The 19,112-nt window shown below is 43.2% G+C and overlaps 1 protein-coding gene across 2 annotated transcripts in view; it reads left to right on the plus strand.

The window, feature by feature from the left end:
* SV2C (synaptic vesicle glycoprotein 2C) overlaps positions 1–19,112 on the plus strand; it is a 205,988-nt gene that overhangs the window by 171,958 nt on the left and 14,918 nt on the right. The window contains exons 9-13 of one of the 2 annotated variants that reach the window (XM_035014673.1): positions 3,324–3,482; positions 6,593–6,726; positions 8,338–8,541; positions 9,016–9,175; positions 9,549–10,203. In XM_035014673.1, the coding sequence (XP_034870564.1) occupies positions 3,324–3,482; positions 6,593–6,726; positions 8,338–8,541; positions 9,016–9,175; positions 9,549–9,678 (787 nt within the window). In that variant the 3' untranslated portion in view covers positions 9,679–10,203. Of the gene's footprint in view, positions 1–3,323; positions 3,483–6,592; positions 6,727–8,337; positions 8,542–9,015; positions 9,176–9,548; positions 10,204–19,112 lie in introns of those variants that run through there. The other variant, XM_035014672.1, reaches the window with a different exon arrangement.

The raw sequence follows: 19,112 nt of genomic DNA on the forward strand, positions 1-19,112 counted from the left end.
ATCTCAGGGAACTGCCTTGGCACTGCTCCCCAGACATTGCCCCGCTCATTTCCTCACCTCTTTTGAGACTTGGCTCACATGTCACCTTCTCAGGGTCACCTTCCTTAAGCACTTACTTAATTGCAGCCCCTCAGCACTCCCTACCCCCTTCTCAGCCTTATTATCCCCCCAAAGCACCTTCCATCTTCTCATACACAAAAAATTTCTTTATTCTCTAGAGAATAAAGCTCTGTCTCCCCCTCTGTGGAAGCTCTGTGAGAACAGGGATTTTAAACTGTCTTGTTCACTCCTGTATGCCCCCGGCACATAGTAAGTGCTCAATAAGTAGTTACTGAATGAATAGAACCACCATATGTATGTTCTAAGAAAAGAGGAGATAGGAAGAAAATACCAGAATTTTATTTGCTAATGGCTTTAGAATATTTGTGTCCAACTCTATTTTGCATAATTTACTGTTTAAAAGAGGCAGTTAGATAATACCCTATGCTTTCAGGTCAGTTGGCTCTTAATGTCCTAGCAGAGCTCAACATCTATGCTGCAGGTTCTATCTGTAAAAATCCCTAAGTTAAAACAGGTGAGTGATCAAAGATGGTTGATCTTTCATAGTGCTGTGAGGGGTGGTAAATGGAGAGACAAGGAAAGTGTGGATCAGAAGACCTAATACCTCATTCTGCTCTGTGACTTGGAGACACTACCAAGTTTTATTTCCTTATTTCCAAGTTAAGAGGGTAGATTCGGAATATGTAAAGTAACTCCCACTCAAGTTCTAGAAGACACATTAATCAATGAAGGCAGAGAAGGCTAAAAAGTGCCTACTATGTTCTAAACACTCAACGAGGTACAAAGATAAGTAGTCAAAAGTTCTATTCTTGATGTGGAGATTTACATGGTTTGCTAACATTTTGTTATTTATTGCTGACCACATTTTAAGCTTTATGGTTTCCTTGTAATATCCCTGAAATGTTAAAGAGTGGCTAGCATTTGGTAGATATTCAGTAAATGTTCGCTGAATAAATGAAAAATTAGCTGAAACTCCTCCACATCATTGATGATGTATGTTCCAGGCTAGCATGCTTCCCTCATTGTTGCCACTTTCAAAGATTTTTGTCCTGAGTATGAGTAGAGAGCAGTGTGATTGATGTTCCACCCCTGAGTCATTTCTGCTTTAGTGGCCACCACTCACACCCCCACAGTGATTCAGTCATGCTCTATGAAAAGAAGGGGTTGGAGATCTATGGAATCCTAAGGCAGAGATGTTTTAGAAATCTTGATGACAGTGATGAGGATAAACACTGAAGTCTTTTGAGCACTCACTATGTGCTAGGCACTTTGCATCCCATTTAACCAGAGTAAGGAAGGTGGGTACTGTCATTGCTCTGATATTAGACATGGGGCACCTCAGGCTGAGATGAGTATGCATCTGAAGAATCACCTGGAGGACTCCATCTCCAGAGTTTCTGATGCAGCCGTTCCGGATAGCACCTGAGGGTTTGCATTTGTAACAAGTTTTCAGGCGATGCTGATGCTGCTCATCCAGAGATCCTATTTCGGGAACCACCAACTTAGAGTAGCGCTCTCTAATAGAAATAAAATGCAAGCCACATATGTCATTTTAAATCTCCTAGCAGCCACATGAAAGAAAATAAAAAGAAACAGATGAAATTAATTTTAAAAATATACTTTATTTAGCTCATTATGTCCAAAGTAGTGTAATTTCAACATATAATCAATATAAAAATGATTAATGACTTAATTTTACATTCTTTTTTTCATTAAGTCTCCAAATTTGATATTTTATACTTAACAGCAGATCTCATTTGGATTAGCCACCTTTCTTGTTTTTTTTAGTTTTTATTCAAATTCCATTTAGTGAACACATAGTATAATATTAGTTTTAGTTGTACAACTAAAACTCTTCCATACAATACCTGGTGCTCATCACAGCAAACACACTCCTTAATCCCCATTACCTGTTTCATCCATCCCCCCCCCCACACACACACACACCTCCCATCTGGTAACCATCAGTTCTCTGTAATTAAGAGTCTCTTTCTTGGTTTTCCTCTCTCTCTTTTTTTTCCCCTTTGCTTGTTTATTTTGTTTCTTAAATTCCACATATAAGTGAAATCATATGGTATTTATCTTTCTCTGGCTTATTTCACTTAGGATAATACTCTCTAGCTCTATCCACATTGTTGCAAATGGCAAGATGTCATTCATTTTTACAGCCAAGTAATATTCCATTTATATGTACATGTATGTAAACACACATACACCCACATCTTCTTTATCCCTTCATTAGTCAATGGGCATTTCGGCTGTTTCCATAATTTGGCTATTGTAGATAATGCCGCTATAAACATCAGGGTGCATGTATCCCTTTAAATTCGTATTTTTGTATTCTCTGGGTAAATACCCAGTTGCTGGATCATAGGTATTTTTCCAAAGACCTACGAATGGCCCACAGACACATGAAATGTACCATCACTGATCATGAGGGACATAAAAATCAAAACTGTAATGAGATATCACCTTACACCTGTCAGAATGGCTGAAATCAGCATAAGAGACAACAGGTGTTGGGGAGGATGTACTGTTGGTGGGGATGCAAGCTGGTGCAGCCACTCTGGAAAACAGTGTGGAGGGTCCTCAGAAAGTTAGAAATAGAGCTACCCTATAACCCAGCAAGTGCTCAGTAGCCACCTGTGGTTAGAGAATGCTGTACTAAAGAGCACAGCAGAATGGCTGAGCTGCCCCCTGCTAGAGTCCTACGTAAGAGAGTACGGCAGAACGTGGGAATAACCTGGATTTTCAGATAATAACCCGAATGACCCTTTTCCCAGCCTTGAACCATTTGAGAAATGGGTCTCTGCCCTCGGGCTAATAGTATCACAGTAATGTAGGCACCAAGAAATAGTCCCCATTAGTAAAGAGGTCATTCTTTAACAGTACTCAAGAGTTTTGGGAGCCCAGGAGTTTGTACCACCAGACTAGGAGATGGGGTTCCTCAGTGAGGCCTGGGGTGATGAGAAGAACATCAGGGTCAGGGAGCCCTGTGTTGGTGTAGGTTGCAGGTCCCTGCCCAAAGGCAGAGTGCAGGACCCCTATCCCTGGGGCTTCCCAGGCAGTCTCTCCAGCGTGATTTTTGCAGACTGATGCATGGCAGGGAGGGGACAGTACAGATGACTGCTGGATGATTCCTTGTGTTGCAGAGAGCAGATCAGTGCTTCTCCAGGAACCCCTGCCTCTCTGAAAATGGGGGGGGGTCACTACCACCGGGTGTGCCAGCACCTGTACATACTCCCATGTCTTTGTCTTTGCAGGTACTATGGATTATCTGTGTGGTTCCCTGATGTCATTAAACATCTGCAGGTGAACATGTTGCCCATTGAAAAGATCGAGAGAGAGAAATTTTCAAATTTCAGTGTTAACTTTACAATGGCAAATCAGTTGCACACGGGAGCGGAATACGACAATGGCAGGTCCAGAAACTTTGAAATAACTTAATTTGCTGTCTGTTCTGAAAAATGTCTTTCTTCTGAGCCTCCGCTGCATGGAAGCATGCACTGTTGTTTGCTTATTTTTGGTTTTTTGTTATTTTAGTTTGTACGCTAGTCATTTTCAAACTGAATTTGAACATGTCCAAATGAGCTTTAAAAAAAAAGGTGTATGTGTATCAGTCCTTCGCTTAAAACTGCTTCTGAAAACGCTGCTTCACATTTGTGAAGTAGCGGAATTAACTGGTATGAAGAGAAAATTCAGAGAGACGCTGGAAAGCCACAGAAATAAGTCATGGAATAGAAGAGTGAGGAGTATGAGGAAATAAGATGGGTGATGGTGTTACTTAATTCAGAGAAGAAACCTGAAGTGTAACTTGATGCCTGTCTCCCACCCCTGAAAAAGGGAACCACTTTTCAGAAGCCCTTCCTTCTCCAGGTGGCTGAATCAAGAAGTGGCGCTACATTGTATCAGGAAGACTTTCCCTTAGAGAACAGGAATGATTCCCCAAAGTTCAGGGCTTCGAAAATACGGAATAAATTAGCAAAGGACGTTTTTGAAGATGGAATCTGGAATGCATCTTGATAAGGAGAGAGAACTGGCTCAGGAAGTGGTTCCAGTGCATTCTTTCAGGGAGGGAAAGGGATAGACAAGGCCATTTGTTTCTATCTGTCAGTTGTTTTCTGAACAAATAATGGCTGATGTGAGCTCCTGATGGTTCACATCATTCTTAGGAAATTGTCCCAAAGGCAGAAATGGTAAAAGTAAAAATTTTTTAAAAACTGAACAAAGTTCTGCAGGGCAAAACCACTTTGGAAGGATGAAAAAGAATTCTGTAGGATGCTTATGGTTTCTATAATGAAAGGGAGAATTATGAAGTAGGAGAGAATTGTTTAAATTGGCAGTTCCACGAGGGGCCTAATCCTTATGCAAGCCATGTAGGATCACCTTCACCCTCCCACATAAAATACCAACCAGAGTCTGTGCTTGTTTTTCCACGGAAACCTTAGAGTCCCGTGCTCGGTAATGGCAGGGTAAAATTTTACTTCATTTATTTTTAAAAGTATTGTTGCTCCATTAGAAATGTCTGATATGTTTGTGTCTCTGACATATTTTAAATGATGCTTATTAAAGTTCTAAACCGATTCTTCAGTCACCACTAGGAAATTTTTTACATTAGCAATGTAAGGATTAGCCATTTTAATAGTATTAAAATCCCTGTAAAATATATCTATTTATTTTAGAAGGTGATAGAATTTTTATTGATTTTTTGTTTGTCTTTCAGGGAAATGGGAAATGCCACTAGCTAACTCTTTTTTTTACAAAGAGCTTTCCTATTCAGTATCATAAAATGGCACCACTTTTCAATGCTGTGGTACTGATCTGGAATAGCCTCCAGGGTAGACTATCATGAAGCAAAGCAAAAGGTGTAGAATAGTGTGTCTCACTTGCTAGCACTCCATAAATAGAATGCTCCTCAAGAGCACACGAGAAACTGGCCACACTGGCCATCTCTGGGCAAAAGAACTGGGAGAATTGAGGATGGCTGGGAAAAGACTTACTTTATCCTTTTTCAATGTTTTCAGTTTTGTACCCTGTGTACTCTGTGTACATATTATCTATTCATAAAAAACCTAAAATGGTTTTCCCTTTCGAAATTCAGTTCTGTTTCAGAAAATTGCTAATATTCTTAAAATGTGCCATTATTGGGGCACCTGGGTAGCTCAGTAGGTTAAGCATCCGACTCTTGATTTTGGCTCAGGTCATGATCTCAGGGTCGTGAGATCAAGTCCCACATCATTCTCCGCACTCAGTGTGGAGCTAGTTTAGGATTCTTTCTCCCTCTCCTTCTGCCCCTTCCCTGCTCACTCTCTCTCTCTCTCAAAAAAAAAAAGTTCCATTAATTATCCTTCTTTAGTGGATAAGTTTATGGTTTAGATGGTTTTACTCTGGACCCTTGGAGTAGAGGTTGAAATAAGATTACTTTTTAAGATGGTGGTGTGTTAGGCCACAGTGCGCCTTGAGCTGACGAATACAATCAGGCATTAAGGTGAGAACAATTTTGAAAGTACTAAAGAGTATATAGCTTTTAAGTCAGTCAGCTTGCTTGCCTGGGAGGCTCAGACCCTTTCTGCCCCGAGTGGTATTTGGTGTAATAACTTATTCCCCAGCTGAACAAGCATTTTCATCTCAGTGACTGGCTAAGTATACATTCATGGTCTCTTAATAACTTACCGAGACACAGTATGACTATTGATCCCTGTCTTCTGGGAGTCCTTATCAACACAGACAGATCTGAGTCGTAGACTCTTTTAAGATGTTAGGATCATCACGACTATTATCATCTTCACCATCTAGAATTCCCCCCCCACCCGCCCCGCAGCACCCAAAAAGGTATCTGAGCAGGTTTCATCATTCTACACTTTCAAAAGAGCAAAACTCTCTCATCACTCTCCCTGGTTCAAGCAATACCTGTTGGCTTTGAGAAGAAAAATATTCATGGAAATGAGAATGACCTGTGAGTTTTTCTTTCTATGAGCCCTGAGTTCATCATTCCTCATATAAATGAAGCAGAATTCTCATGGTGTCTCTTCAGAATAATCAGAAATCCCTATAGGAGAATGAAGAAGCCTTGAATTTTTAGCTTAGGAAACAGACTTCCATTAAAAGTGAGCATGGGAGCACATTCCTAAGTTAGAGCCATTAACCTCAAATAGAGAATTTTCAAATAAAGGCATATGATCAAGAGCAAGAGGATAGGATTAAAAATAAGGAATCGGTAGCCACAGTTAATCTCCAAACTCTCCACCTTCAATAGCATACTCCACAAAGTCTTTCACCAACATTGCAAAGCTAAATGAAGTTATCTTGAATGCCAGCTCTTCTGCTGGAAAATAATATCGGTGAGCCAGGAGATAGCCAAAGGACAGGCTGCATGAGGAAGAGGGGAAGCTAAGAGCCTAGAAGATCCAGAGACTAATGTCTTTATGGAGAGTCCATGTGGGGCATCAGATTTCTAAACCTGTTTGACTTCACTTTGAACCCTGATGGACACAGTCATTGATAAGAATTTTTCTGTGTGTTTTTTGGGCAGATTTCTAGGGATGAAGTTCAAATCTGTAACTTTCAAAGATTCACTTTTTAAGGCCTGCCTCTTTGAGGATGTGACTTCAGTCAACACCTACTTCAAGAACTGCACATTTATTGACACTGTTTTTGACAACACAGGTAGGTGTGCTACTTAGCTGTGCCTGGGGCCCCTTTAAATGGCCCAGTTCTTGGCAGAAACGTGATACCCCTGTGATAGTGTGGGCAGAGGCGCTCGGGGAAAGTAGAAATTGAAGTGTAAAGGAATGGATTTCCTTAATCAGACTGGATCATAGTTAAGCTTTTATTATTTGTCTCTGTCAGATTTAATGCAAATGGGACTTGCTGAAGTTCCAAGTTAAAATAAAAAAATCCTGAGGCGCCTGGGTGGCTCAGTCGGTTGAGCGTCTGGCTCTTGATATCAGCTTAGATCGTGATACCAGGGTCATGAGATTGAGCCCAGTGTCAGACTCCACACTGAGCATGGAACCTGCTTAAGATTCTCTCTCTCTCTCTCCCTCTGCCCCACCCCCACCCCCCTGCTCATGTGTGTGCACAATTTCTCTCTCTCTCTAAAAAAAAAAAATCCTTTGAGTAATTTTTTAAAGGGATTTTATTTATTTCCTTGAGAGAGAAGGAGAGCACAGGTGGGTGGAGGGGCAGAGGGAGAAGCAGACTCCCCGCTGAGCAGGGACCCTGACACTGGGCTCAATCTCAGGACCCTGGGATCATGACCTGAACCAAAGGCAGACGTTTAACCGACTGAGCCACCCAGGCGCCCCTCCTTTGAGTAATGTTTGAAGAAAAGAATCACCCTGTAGTTTGTTTGTTTGTTTGTTTGTTTGTTTGTTTATAATCCTGGCTTCAAAATTTGATGTCCACTTAAGTGATCATGCCTGAACTGCAGCGAACAGAGATGGACAACGCATGGCTGTGTTTAATCAGATAGTTTTTTGGTGCAATCCTGGTAATGGAGTTTGGAAAACTCCCCAGGGGAAAAGAGGGGCAGGGGGAAACTGATTGAGCACCTACTATATGCTGGTTCCTACTCTCCGTCATTAGACGTTATCTCATTTGGTGAGATAATAGTGGAGACTTGGGAAAATTAAGCAATTTGGCCACATTCTTAGACCTGGTAACAGCTAACAGTTTTATCTGATTGCAGAGTCGTTGCTTTCCCACCCCTACACTCTGGTGTGTCTGTCCTCTGAGTCCAAAATAACAGCCCAGCACTGGCAGGAGTATGGCCCTACCTTGTTGCCAGCTAGTGACCGTCCACTAAGGGCAACTCTTACTCCTTTGTGCCTTCCTCCACTTTGACCCCAACTTCTACATTCAGCCTCAGTGGGCCCAAGGAAAGTCCTGTTCCTTCTCTTTGCCTCCAAGTCCCATAAAATAGCAGTGACAAGGCTGATTCATCCACATTTTGAAACAAATTGTTTTTGTAATTGTGGTATGAAAGCTATTAGTACTATAATGATGGTACTTATGTAACATGATAATTAGAACAAAGTAACATTATAAAGAAGGAAGCAAGTAATGTAATTAGCGATGGCCAACCATAAAAACATCAGAGGATAACGGGACTCTTTAATGTATTCTTTTATTCAACTTGTAATGTGAGGTTCTAGACTAGCCCCTGTGCTTTGGCCAGGCCCTGAAGCACCACGTTTCTTTTCTGAAGTCTTGACTGGCTTTCTTAGACTGGTGCACAACTATAGAGAGCTTGATGAATTGTCTTTGTGTTCACAGATTTTGAGCCATATAAATTCACTGATAGCGAATTTCAAAACTGCTCATTTTTTCGCAACAAGACGGGATGCCAGATTACCTTTGATGATGACTATAGTGCCTACTGGATTTATTTTGTCAACTTCCTGGGGACATTGGCCGTGTTGCCAGGGAACATCGTGTCTGCTCTCCTGATGGACAGAATTGGGCGCTTAACGATGCTAGGTATGTACTTGGTTTCATGTAAAATAAAAGAGCTGCGCTTGCCATCTCCAGGGAGCCGGTTCCCACTATATTCCCTGCCCCCTTAGGGATTTGCATCCCACAGAGATGAGGAGAAATCCCTTAAGACCTTTCATTAGGACTAAATTTCAGTGAAAATTATGTCTGATTACATTTCATTTGAGGTGCTTCCATGAGTTAACCGACTGAAGAACTAATTATATGTGACTAATGTATATTTTTCCGCTTAAGTAGCTGAGTAATTGACGATGTGCATTTCCTGCTTGCTGTGTTCAGAAGGCAGTTGGGGAGGCAAACCTTTTTACAGGTGAGGTTACCTGTACCACTGAGGTTTTGGAGTCCAGGCCACGGCCTCCCCTTGGGATTCAGTTTTGCTGAGAGATGTCGAAGACCCGAGGATCATTCTCTGCTAAGATGGCGGGAAACGTGGCAGCCTTTTGTTGGCTTCTTTGGCAGGTGGCTCGATGGTGCTTTCGGGGATCAGCTGTTTCTTCCTCTGGTTGGGCAGCAGTGAGTCCATGATGGTAGGCGTGCTGTGTCTGTATAATGGATTGACCATCTCGGCCTGGAACTCTCTGGATGTGATCACTGTGGAACTGTACCCCACAGACCGCAGGTATGTTGAAATGGGCCTCTGGGAAGAGGCACTCTGGGCTTCTTGGGGCCACAGAGAGGTCATAGAAAAATAAGCCAAACTGTCATTTCCCAAAGGAAGTGAAAATCCAAAAAAAAATACCTGGTTTATGAGGTTGTAGTTTTCACTCATACCTTTTAAAAAGAAAATGTCAGGGAATATAGTTGCTAGCAGGAATAAGTAATCAGGCAGTGAAACTAGTGAAGGGATTTAATTGTGTCCATGACTTAGTTTGTTGGCTGACAATATGAGCAACCTGTAACGCAGTTGTGAGGAGTAGGATTTAATAGCCTCTCTTGGACCACATTTTCAGCTGCTAATCAGTCCTGAGAGGACTCTCACCTTCCTTTTCAAGTGTCTGCATGAGCTTTGTATTAAGCAACCACAGAGAAGTCTCTAGACCATATCTCTTGACCTTCCTGGTCTGTTGGAGGAAAGCCCAAGATATTTCCAGTTACAACAACAACAACAAAGATTCCTATTAGAAGAAAGTTATGCATCAGTCTCAACATGAAGGTAAAAAGCATCTTATATGAGAGAAAGGACTAAAAGATAGACTTTTGGGGTCGAGCTGTAGCAGCTGAATAATTAAAAGAATAGAAGCCCTGTTTTCCCATTTGACATGAGCAAAGACAAATGGCCTTTTCCTTCTTTTATTTTGTGTATACTTTGTCACCATGGGAGCCTTCTCTGCTGAGGGATGGGGTCAGTATCTTCTGAACTTTGAAATGGAGGAGGGATTTTCCTAGGATTATGCAGAGGCATTTGGGGTAAGAATTTTCAACATTACTGACCGTATAGGAACATTATAGGAACTATATACCCATCTCCTGCAGAACATCTCAAACTCTTATGGATCTGTCCTTATCCAGTGTTCTACTAGACCCTCAGTAACCTCCTATTGAATATTTAGGCTCTGAAAGGAACCATATACTCCACATTCAGCATCTCCTTCATTCATTCAACAAACATTAATTCTCTGCTGTGAGTGAGATCCTGAGGTGGATGCCATGGGCCTTGGGATGAGGGTGCTGCCAAAAAAAAAAAAAAAGAGAAGAAGAAAGAAAGAAAAAAAAGATTAAGACTCTGCAGTATCCACTGAGCATTCTTTTATCAACCTCTCTTCCTGCAAACTGGGCCCAGATGTGGATTAAACTATTCATTTAAAATAAACACCTTAATGTTAAAGCAACACTATGGCATAGCCGGGTACCTTTATGTTACACGTGTAAGAGTTTGATACTATTTTAGATGAATCAGCTGCTTATCCCTCTACTGTAAGGGATGGAAGGATGAATATTCTTCTATGGCAAAATCTGGCTTAAAAAACAAAAAGCAAGAAACAATGATTTGGGCAGGTTCCTCCGATGAGAAACATGGACCTGCTATAATTCAACAGATTTTGTTGGTAAAAACAGTAATTGCTGTTTGTGTTTGCTCGGGTCCTCTGAGAAGCAGAGAACAGGACGGAACTAAATGTGGGCGCAGATTTTAGTAGGAGACGTGGCTGTGCGAGAGAAAACAGGGAGGGAGGTGACGTCTGGGAGAGCTGTAGGCACCATGAGAGGGGTGCCTTATGAATAACTGAAGGCGTGCCTCTCACTCAGGTTTTAGGAGCTAGGAACCAGGACAGAGACCACATGTATTGCTTAGACCACACCTTTCCACTGTGTCAATGTCACTATAATTCTTCAATCCTCAAAATCTCAGCATCAAAGGAAAGCATAACATAATGATTGCCTGATGACATTTCAGCTTTTCTCCCAGGTTAGATCACGGACAGTTATGGCACATGATAATTTGAGGGGCACAAAAGGGGGTAGAAGGACCCTCACAAACACATTTTAGTGGAGTCCTTATAAGATCCAATTTGTTTACGGAGATGTGAGGGAACCCATTTTTTGGAATAGAAGCTTAGGGAAACTTTTTAGTATATTCTTTGATACTCTCTCACACAAAATATATGGTGTCTTTTCCAACACCAACCAGTTCTCCAATTCTGACACTACGCGGGGTTGGTATCAGATCCTACAAGTTAAAGGGCTCAGTTCCACAAAACCGCCCCATTTCAGGTGCGCGCTACAAATGGGGTGCCCAGGCAACGGACACTTCTGCCCAGCCAACTACAGATTTGTGAATTTCCACAGCCCTGAACAGGTTTGATAATGGACTAGATAAAGAAGTACCTAGGGTGAGCTACAGAGGAGTCCGAAGTGCCTGAGCCTCCATGTTCCCATGGAGTTAGTTAGGGTACACTACCACCGTCCTTACAGGTGAATGCATTCACCAGTCTGGAAGCTCTCTTGATTTATAGAGGTTTCATTATGTAGGCATGATTGATTAAATCCTTGGGCATTGGTGACTGAATTTAATCTCCAGCACCTCTCCCCTCCCTAGAAGTCAGGGGTGAGGTGGGAGGCTGAAAGTTTCAACTCTCTCTTCACATGGTTGGTTATTTCCAGAGACCAGCCCCCATCAAGAAGCTATCTAGGAGCCCTTCAAATTAAAGTGGAGATGCTATGAAGTTTTCTGTTATTATGCAGAAAGGCTAAGATTTTAAAGACTGATACAACCCAGTGTTCCCTGGAGCGGATGAGGGTGGCATTGCTGCTCAGAAGCTGTTAGGGGAATTCTGAAAACATGTACAACAGGTAGAGAGGGGGGAGTCTAGCAATCTCAGTGTTTTCCCCTATAGATGAGGGGGTGTTTCCTTTGGCTGCTTTCAAGATTTTTTCTTGGTCTTGGTGTGGATTTCTTTGGGTTATTATGTTTGAGGTTTACTCAGCATCTTGAATCTGTAGATTTGTGTCTCTTGACAAATTTGTAAGACTTTCAGCCATTATATATTTGAATATTTTTTCTCTTCTTCTGCCTGAACTCCAGTGACATGAGTATTAAATCTTTTGTGATAGTCCCAAAGGTCCTTGATGTTCGGTGAATTTGTTTTCAATCTCTTTGCTCTGTTTTTCTTATTGGAAAATTTCTATTGTTCTCTTCCAGTTCCCTGATTCTTTCCACTGACTCCTGCATTCTGCTGTTGAGCCTAATCGCTAAGCTTTTTTTTTTTTTTTCTATTTTTTCTAGATGTTTTCTATATTTTATGTGTTTCAAGTGTGTTCATGATTGCTCACTGAAGCATTATTATCATGACTGCCTGAAAATACTAACATCTCTGTCATCTCTAGGTTGGCATCTCTTAATTGTTTTTTCTCAGTCTGTTTGAGATCTTCCCAGTTGTTCTTAGGATGAGTGATATTCAATTGAAAAGTCATTTTCCTATTATGATATGAGACTTTATTTTTTTTTATTATGTTATGTTAGTCACCATACAGTATATCATTAGTTTTTGATGTAGTGTTCCATGATTCATTGCTTGCTTATAACACCCAGTGCTCCATGCAATACGGTATGAGATTTTATTTTATTTTTTTTATTTTATTTTTTTTAAAGATTTTATTTATTTTTTTGACAGAGAGAGACACAGTCAGAGAGGGAACACAAGCAGGGGGAGTGGGAGAGGGAGAAGCAGGCTTCCCGCGGAGCAAGGAGCCCGATGCGGGACTCGATCCCAGGACCCCGGGATCATGACCTGAGCCGAAGGCAGACGCTTAACCGACTGAGCCACTCAGGCGCCCCCGGTATGAGATTTTAAATCTCTTGTAAACCTTTAGTTTCTGGACACCTCCCTGTGGGGAGAAAAGGGTACAGTGCCTAATTATTGCCTGGTGGAGGTAGATATCCAGTGTCCCCACTCAGCCTCTGTTGACACACAAGAGCAGGTGATATCTTCATTCATGTTGGCCAGCAGTGGGAGTCCAGGCTCCCCTCACGATCATGATACTATGGACGGAAAGAAGGGAGAAGGGAAGGAGCTCATCACTGGCCAGCAAGGATGAAACTCCCTACTTAGCCTTCCCTGATACCACTTCGGTGGTGATATGGAGTCACCACATCACAGTTTTGTGAGGGTGGAAGTCTAGGCTCTCTCCTAGGCTTTTGCTGGTATGGCTGGCATTTGGGCTATAATTTTTTTGGTGTTCATTTGGAGGAGAAAGATTATTGTCTAAACATTTTTTGTCTTTCTAGGCTGCCCCTACCCTGGTCCTCTGGCTAGAGAGAACAGGGTTTGTTGGGGCTTTTTAAATAATCTGTTGCTGATGGTATTTCCACATTGCCATCTTCTTCAGTTCCGAGACTGAGATCAATGGAGCAAAAGAAAATGCAGGGAACTCACCACTCCTAAACTCAGATTTGTCTGAGATCAGTGGAGCAAAAGAAAATGCAGGGAATTCACCTACGGTCCCTGGCATCTCTGCCTTTTTTCTGTCTTTCAGAGTCTTCTTATGTTTGCTTTTTAATATCCAGTATTTTTAGCTGTAGTTAGTGGGAATGCTCATGAAAGTATGACTACTCCATCTCCATATGAATTTTAATATTGTTTACTTATTCATTCAGCCTTTTTTTTTTTTTTTTTTGAGTGCCTGTGATACAACCATGAATAAGCCATTTGTGGTCATTACTCTCACAGAGTTTGTGGACAAGTGAACATCAGATAATAGAGTGAGGTGTCAGGGTCATTGTGAGGGAAGTACATGGTGTTGTGAAAGCAGAGAAGAGGGCTTCTTGAAAGAAGTGCCATCTGAGCTGAGACCTGAAAAACAGTAGGTGATAGCTGAGCAAAGAGATGGAGAAAGAACATCTCAGATGACATATGAAATACTATCTGAAAATTTCTGGAGGCTAGAGTTAACAGAGGTAAGCAAGGAACAAATCAGGAATGATCTTGTAAATTGCATCATCCTATGGGCAATGGGGAGCCCTTGAAGTATTTTAGGAAGAAGAGGGACAAGCTCAGAGAAGGGCTAGAAGTTTACTCTGGTGGCCAGAAAAGAGGCAGGAGGACTGGTTAGGATGCTGAAAATAGTGATGTGAACCAGAAAAATGTGGGTGGGAAAGGAGCTAAATCAACATTCAACATGTTCACTGATATTTAGAGATACAATAAACAAAACTTCATGGTAAGTTAGATGGTAGGGTGAGGAAAGAGGTCATCAAAGATGATTCCAGTTTCTGCTTGTAGAGTTGAGTGGATGGTGTTGGGCATTTTGAGACTGGGACACAGGAGGGAGAGAGAACAGGTTTGGACTGGGGTCGGGAAGATAATGAGCTGCCATTGTGGATGTGTTGGGTTTTCATGTCAACATGATGTCTGATAGGCATTTGGATTATTAGGTTTGGATGCCAGAAAGACACCTGAGCGGGGGATAGAGTGCTCCTTCACTAAGTCATTAAATTCTGGATGATTTTGGAACATGTATCATGTGGCAGCAATTACTCTCGTTCTTGAGGTACAGCAGTGAACAAAACAGGCAGAAAACCCTGGCTTGATGGAGCTTATGTCCTACTTGGAAAAGACAGCCAATAAACAATTAGATAAGTAAAGTAGTTATATCAAATGGTCCTTAGTGCTATAGAGAAAAATAAAGCTACATATGGGCACAGAGAGCCCTGGAGTCCCCACTCAGCCTCTGTTGGACACTGGAACTTACAATTGTTAACAGGATGGTCTAAGAACATGCAACTATAAAAGGTGACATTTGAGCAAAGATGCCGGAAGATACTTGGGAAGAGAACAGTCACAGCAGGGGCAGCAGTGAGTGCGAAGGTCCTAAGCTGTAAGTTTTGGAGGCCAGTGGGAGGAGGGGCAAAGAAGCTTGTCACTCTGGAGCAGCATAAGCAAGGTGGACGGTAAGAGGCAATAGGGCAGAGTAGACACGAAGGACTTCGATCTTCATGAAAATCCATTGGAGGGTTCGGGGCCAAGTAGCGACATGATCTCATGTATGTTTAAAAGGAGAACTGGCTTTTGTGTTTAAAATATACTACAGAGGGTCTGAGGTGGAATCAGGGAGAACAATGAGGAGTACATTGCAACCGTTGTGGCAAGAGACAGGAGTGCCAGTGGATGTGGTAAGAATTGGTTCAATTCTGCAAATATGTGGAAGACCAACGGACATTGCTGAAAGATTGGATGTGAGGTATGGGGGGTAGGCGGTGGCGGGGCGCGGGGCGGATACTCAGAATGACTTTAGGGTTTTTGACTAGAGCCACTGAAAGGCTGGGGCTACCTTGGCTGATATAGGGAAGATTGTGTCAGGGGGAAGTTAGGGAGGAAGCATCAGGAGCTCAGTTTTTTCCTGTTAAGTCTGAGATGCTATGAAATATCCAGATGGAAATGTCAACTAGGCAGTTGCATGTATGAGACCAGAGTTCAGGGAAGAGGCCTGGGTGGGAGGTAAAAATTTGAGCCCTTTCAGTATAGAGAAGAAATTTAAAGTCCTGATGTCAGATGACGCCATCAAAGGACAACATGTAGGTAGAGAAGAGGGGAGTTCTGAGGACTTAGTCTGGAGACACGGGAGAATTCAGAGGTCCAGCTGATGAGGAGAAGTGAGGAAGGAAGACTGAGAAGGAACTAGGAGTGAGGTAAAGAGAAAAGGCATGAGTTAGGTCCTAGGAACCACGTGAAGAAAGTAGTTCAGGAAGAGGGATTGATCAGCTGTGATAGATGCTGCTGGTGGACCAAACAGATGATGGGAATTGATGATTTGAATTGGGGTTATGGCAGCAACTAAGTTACCGGCATGACGGTAAAGATAAGGGCCTGCTCACTAGTATCATGGCAAAATCCCAGTGGCCAGACTCCCAATCATGCAACAGTTGATCCTGAGGCAGGATCAGGGTTGACCTACCTTGAGGTTTAGTTGACTTCTGCACCCCAGACAGGGTTGAATCCGCAGGTGGGAGAGAAATGGCCCCATGTGTAGAGACAGGAGGACCTTAGGGACAGTCAACGAGTGTACACACATGCATGTCTGAAGACAAGCAGCCATCCCTTTGTTCTTCTGTACTCTTATGACATCACTCTCCTGGCACCCGGGCTGGTGACAATATGTGGAGACCAGGCAGTAGGGTTAGAGTGGCCTGGCAGGTAGTTGAAGGCAAAGGAAACAAAACAGAGGCCTACAGAAGAATGATGTATCTGAAAAGGTAAAGGGTCGAGTCGGGGTAAATCCATCAAGGTAAGAAGATCCAGAGTCAGCGCAGCATGTAATAGTAGAAATCCAGAAACTCAGGCCAGGAGAGTAGAGAACCAAAAACGCTCACCCAGCTCTCACCCTAGCCGACCACCTCCATTTGATCCTCCCTCTTCATCCCAACTCTGCACTGACAGCTGGGGATCCTCGTGGAGGCCAGGTTCCCAGTGTCCCTGAGGACCACAGTGATTGGGACTCAGTGGTCCACGCAGGATGCTTCTTCCTCTGACTCCGAATTCTGAGGTGTGGCCTTGAAGGAGAGAGTAGTAGGGATTCGTGCTGGGACCTGGGGCTGATGGAAAAAGCAAACAAAGTTGAGTATGTGTCCGTGAGGCTGGGAAGTCAGGACAGCTTTGAGAAGCATTGTAAGGGAAGAAATGGAGAGCAGAGCGAAACAATAGATCTTTGAAGTGTGAGCATTATTGAATATACAAGTCATTGTATAGTATTTTGACAGTTTCTAATCATCCCTACACACATCAGCCCCTGTCTTGTGTCAAAAATAAGCAGGGAACCTATTATCTGTAATGTAAACAAAGGGCAACTGATAAGATATGAGATTATTCTAGTAGATGAGAAATATGACTGCAGCACTGTGCCAGAGATAGAACAGATTTTCCCAGCTTGCCAGAAATCTAACAGGGGGCCCCACCCATGGAACACATTGGTCCAGGGGAGTTTCCTTTTTCCATCATTTCTCCACACCCAGCTGCTGCCACCATCTAAACTGTCTCAGTCCTCCTTGGACTGCGAGATGCCAACACAAGAGACAATCCATTTATTGGGTTCAGTCAGGGCTGGTTAGACTCTATCCCCTGTATTCTAACTATGAGAAAAATCATAACTTTTCCCTCATCTCTTTGAATCTTCAAAGAGGAAACAATATGTAATGATAGGTTGATCTGGATTTACCTAGTATTCGTTAACCCCATCCTTTAGCTCCCTTCCTTTCCTCTCCTCCTTAGGTCAAGGTTTTAGACCACCTGAAAATCCTAAACATAGCCACCTGACGTAAGAGACTCATGCACCGGGTCATTTGGGTTCTCAGTTCTGCCTTCCTGTCATTCTGTGTCCAGCCAGTGACTTCCTGCTGCCACCCTGTGGGGGTGACCGAGCTCCACTGCGAGACACTTCCTGTGTCCTTATGGCCCAGTGGCCACTTTGACCCCTTCTCCATGGAGCTCAGGGCGAGGAGCTCCCACCTTGTAAATGGTGAAACCCAAGCTGTCCCCGAGCCAGCAGGCCTGTACCCCGGGTACTCGTCCAGCAATGTACTCCTGCCTTTCTCTGGCCACCGACCCCCCCTCTCTTCTTCCCCCTTACACATACACAGTTTCAGACATGGCCTCAGAAAGCATTTGAAAGGCAGCCTGTGATTGTTCCCACCTGCTAGTCCCTGCTCGACCTGGGCACCCACTGCTTCACCCAGCGCCATGGGAAGATCCTTTTCTTCCATGAGCTAACCCAAAGCATCTGCCCAGAATTAGCCACCCGAAGCCCCTCCCCATGCTCTATCCTGAAGGTCTTCTAGCCTGGATCTTCTACTGACCAGCTGTGTGACCTCAGCGAGACCACTCAGCGAAACTGTGCCTTATTCGTTTGAGAGACAAAATGACGGCATGCTGCATCCGTGGTTTTGAAGATAAAGACCTCACTTAATTTTTTTTTACAATCTTGACATGAAGTATTTTTTTCTATCATTTCTATCTTTATAGACCTTGTCATTGTATTATATATGTATGTGACCTGAGTCATTTTGGCCATTCAGGCAATGTCAGACCCTTTTCGTCTCTGGCAGTGAGAAGAGGAGTGTGAGGGGGTAGGAAGTAGACGTGTCCTTCACCCCCCGCCTCTATTACAATGGTGGCAAATCCTTCCGAACGTGCAAACGGGCACAGAAGCGGTCTTACAGCCTGTTCTTGACTCCAGGGAAGTCCATCTCTCTGCTGAACAAGTCCTTACAGGAAAGGGCTATGGGACCATGATGACATGCCAACAGCAGGACCATCAGCCCTGGGTCTGGTCAGGCCTTTAAGTGTTAGGGTGCAGGACCAGTGGGCTCTAGAATCTGGAGTCTGAGCCAAGGGTACCATTCCACCAGTTTGAGGCTACTGGGCTTGGAGGATGCTTGCTCATCCATGGTGCTAAGGGCAGAACATTCTTTCCAGTCAACTACATACCAACCACTCCTATCACCAATGAAACATTGTCTCTGCGTGCATTAACAAACTTTCTCATGCAGATTTCTAAAATGATGTGTAAAGCCCTAAATATCTATCTCTGGCCTCTTGATTCCTGGTTTACATGTTTTAAATTCTAGAGTATAGAACAACTTAACTCCTCTTTGTACTGAAGTACTTTTAAAGCAAATTACCACCAGGACATATGATGATAGAATGTTAAGGGGTGTGTTTGTTTACTGTCTATTACCCACTACAGTGTGAGCTCCTTCAGGGCAGGACTTTGTTTTCCTTATTTATTTGCATAGCTCTAGGTGAATGGGAGGAGGGGAAAGTAAGGGAAGAGAAGGGGATGCTTTTTAAAATTCACCTGGCTATGGGCTGTGGTTTTCCTTCCCATGTGGGATCCAGCACCGCACCCCTCCTCCCCCATCTAGGTAAGCTGGTTAGGCCTGTTGTGAATGAGGGATAGTCCTCTTCCCTTCCCTCTGGCTGCCTTTGCTCCCCTTTCTGCTTTTGCAGTCCAGAGCCTGTGACCTCCCGATGCTTCAGCAGCCAGCTCCCCCTTGGCCCACACAGCATTGCCTACTGGAAACCCTTTCTCCTCCTCTCTTCGCCTTCCTCCATCAGTAGTGGGGAGGA

The sequence above is a fragment of the Mirounga leonina genome, unplaced genomic scaffold (assembly GCF_011800145.1).
Source record: "Mirounga leonina isolate KUSES-001 unplaced genomic scaffold, KU_Mleo_1.0 Mir_168, whole genome shotgun sequence".
Taxonomy (NCBI): Eukaryota; Metazoa; Chordata; class Mammalia; order Carnivora; family Phocidae; genus Mirounga; species Mirounga leonina.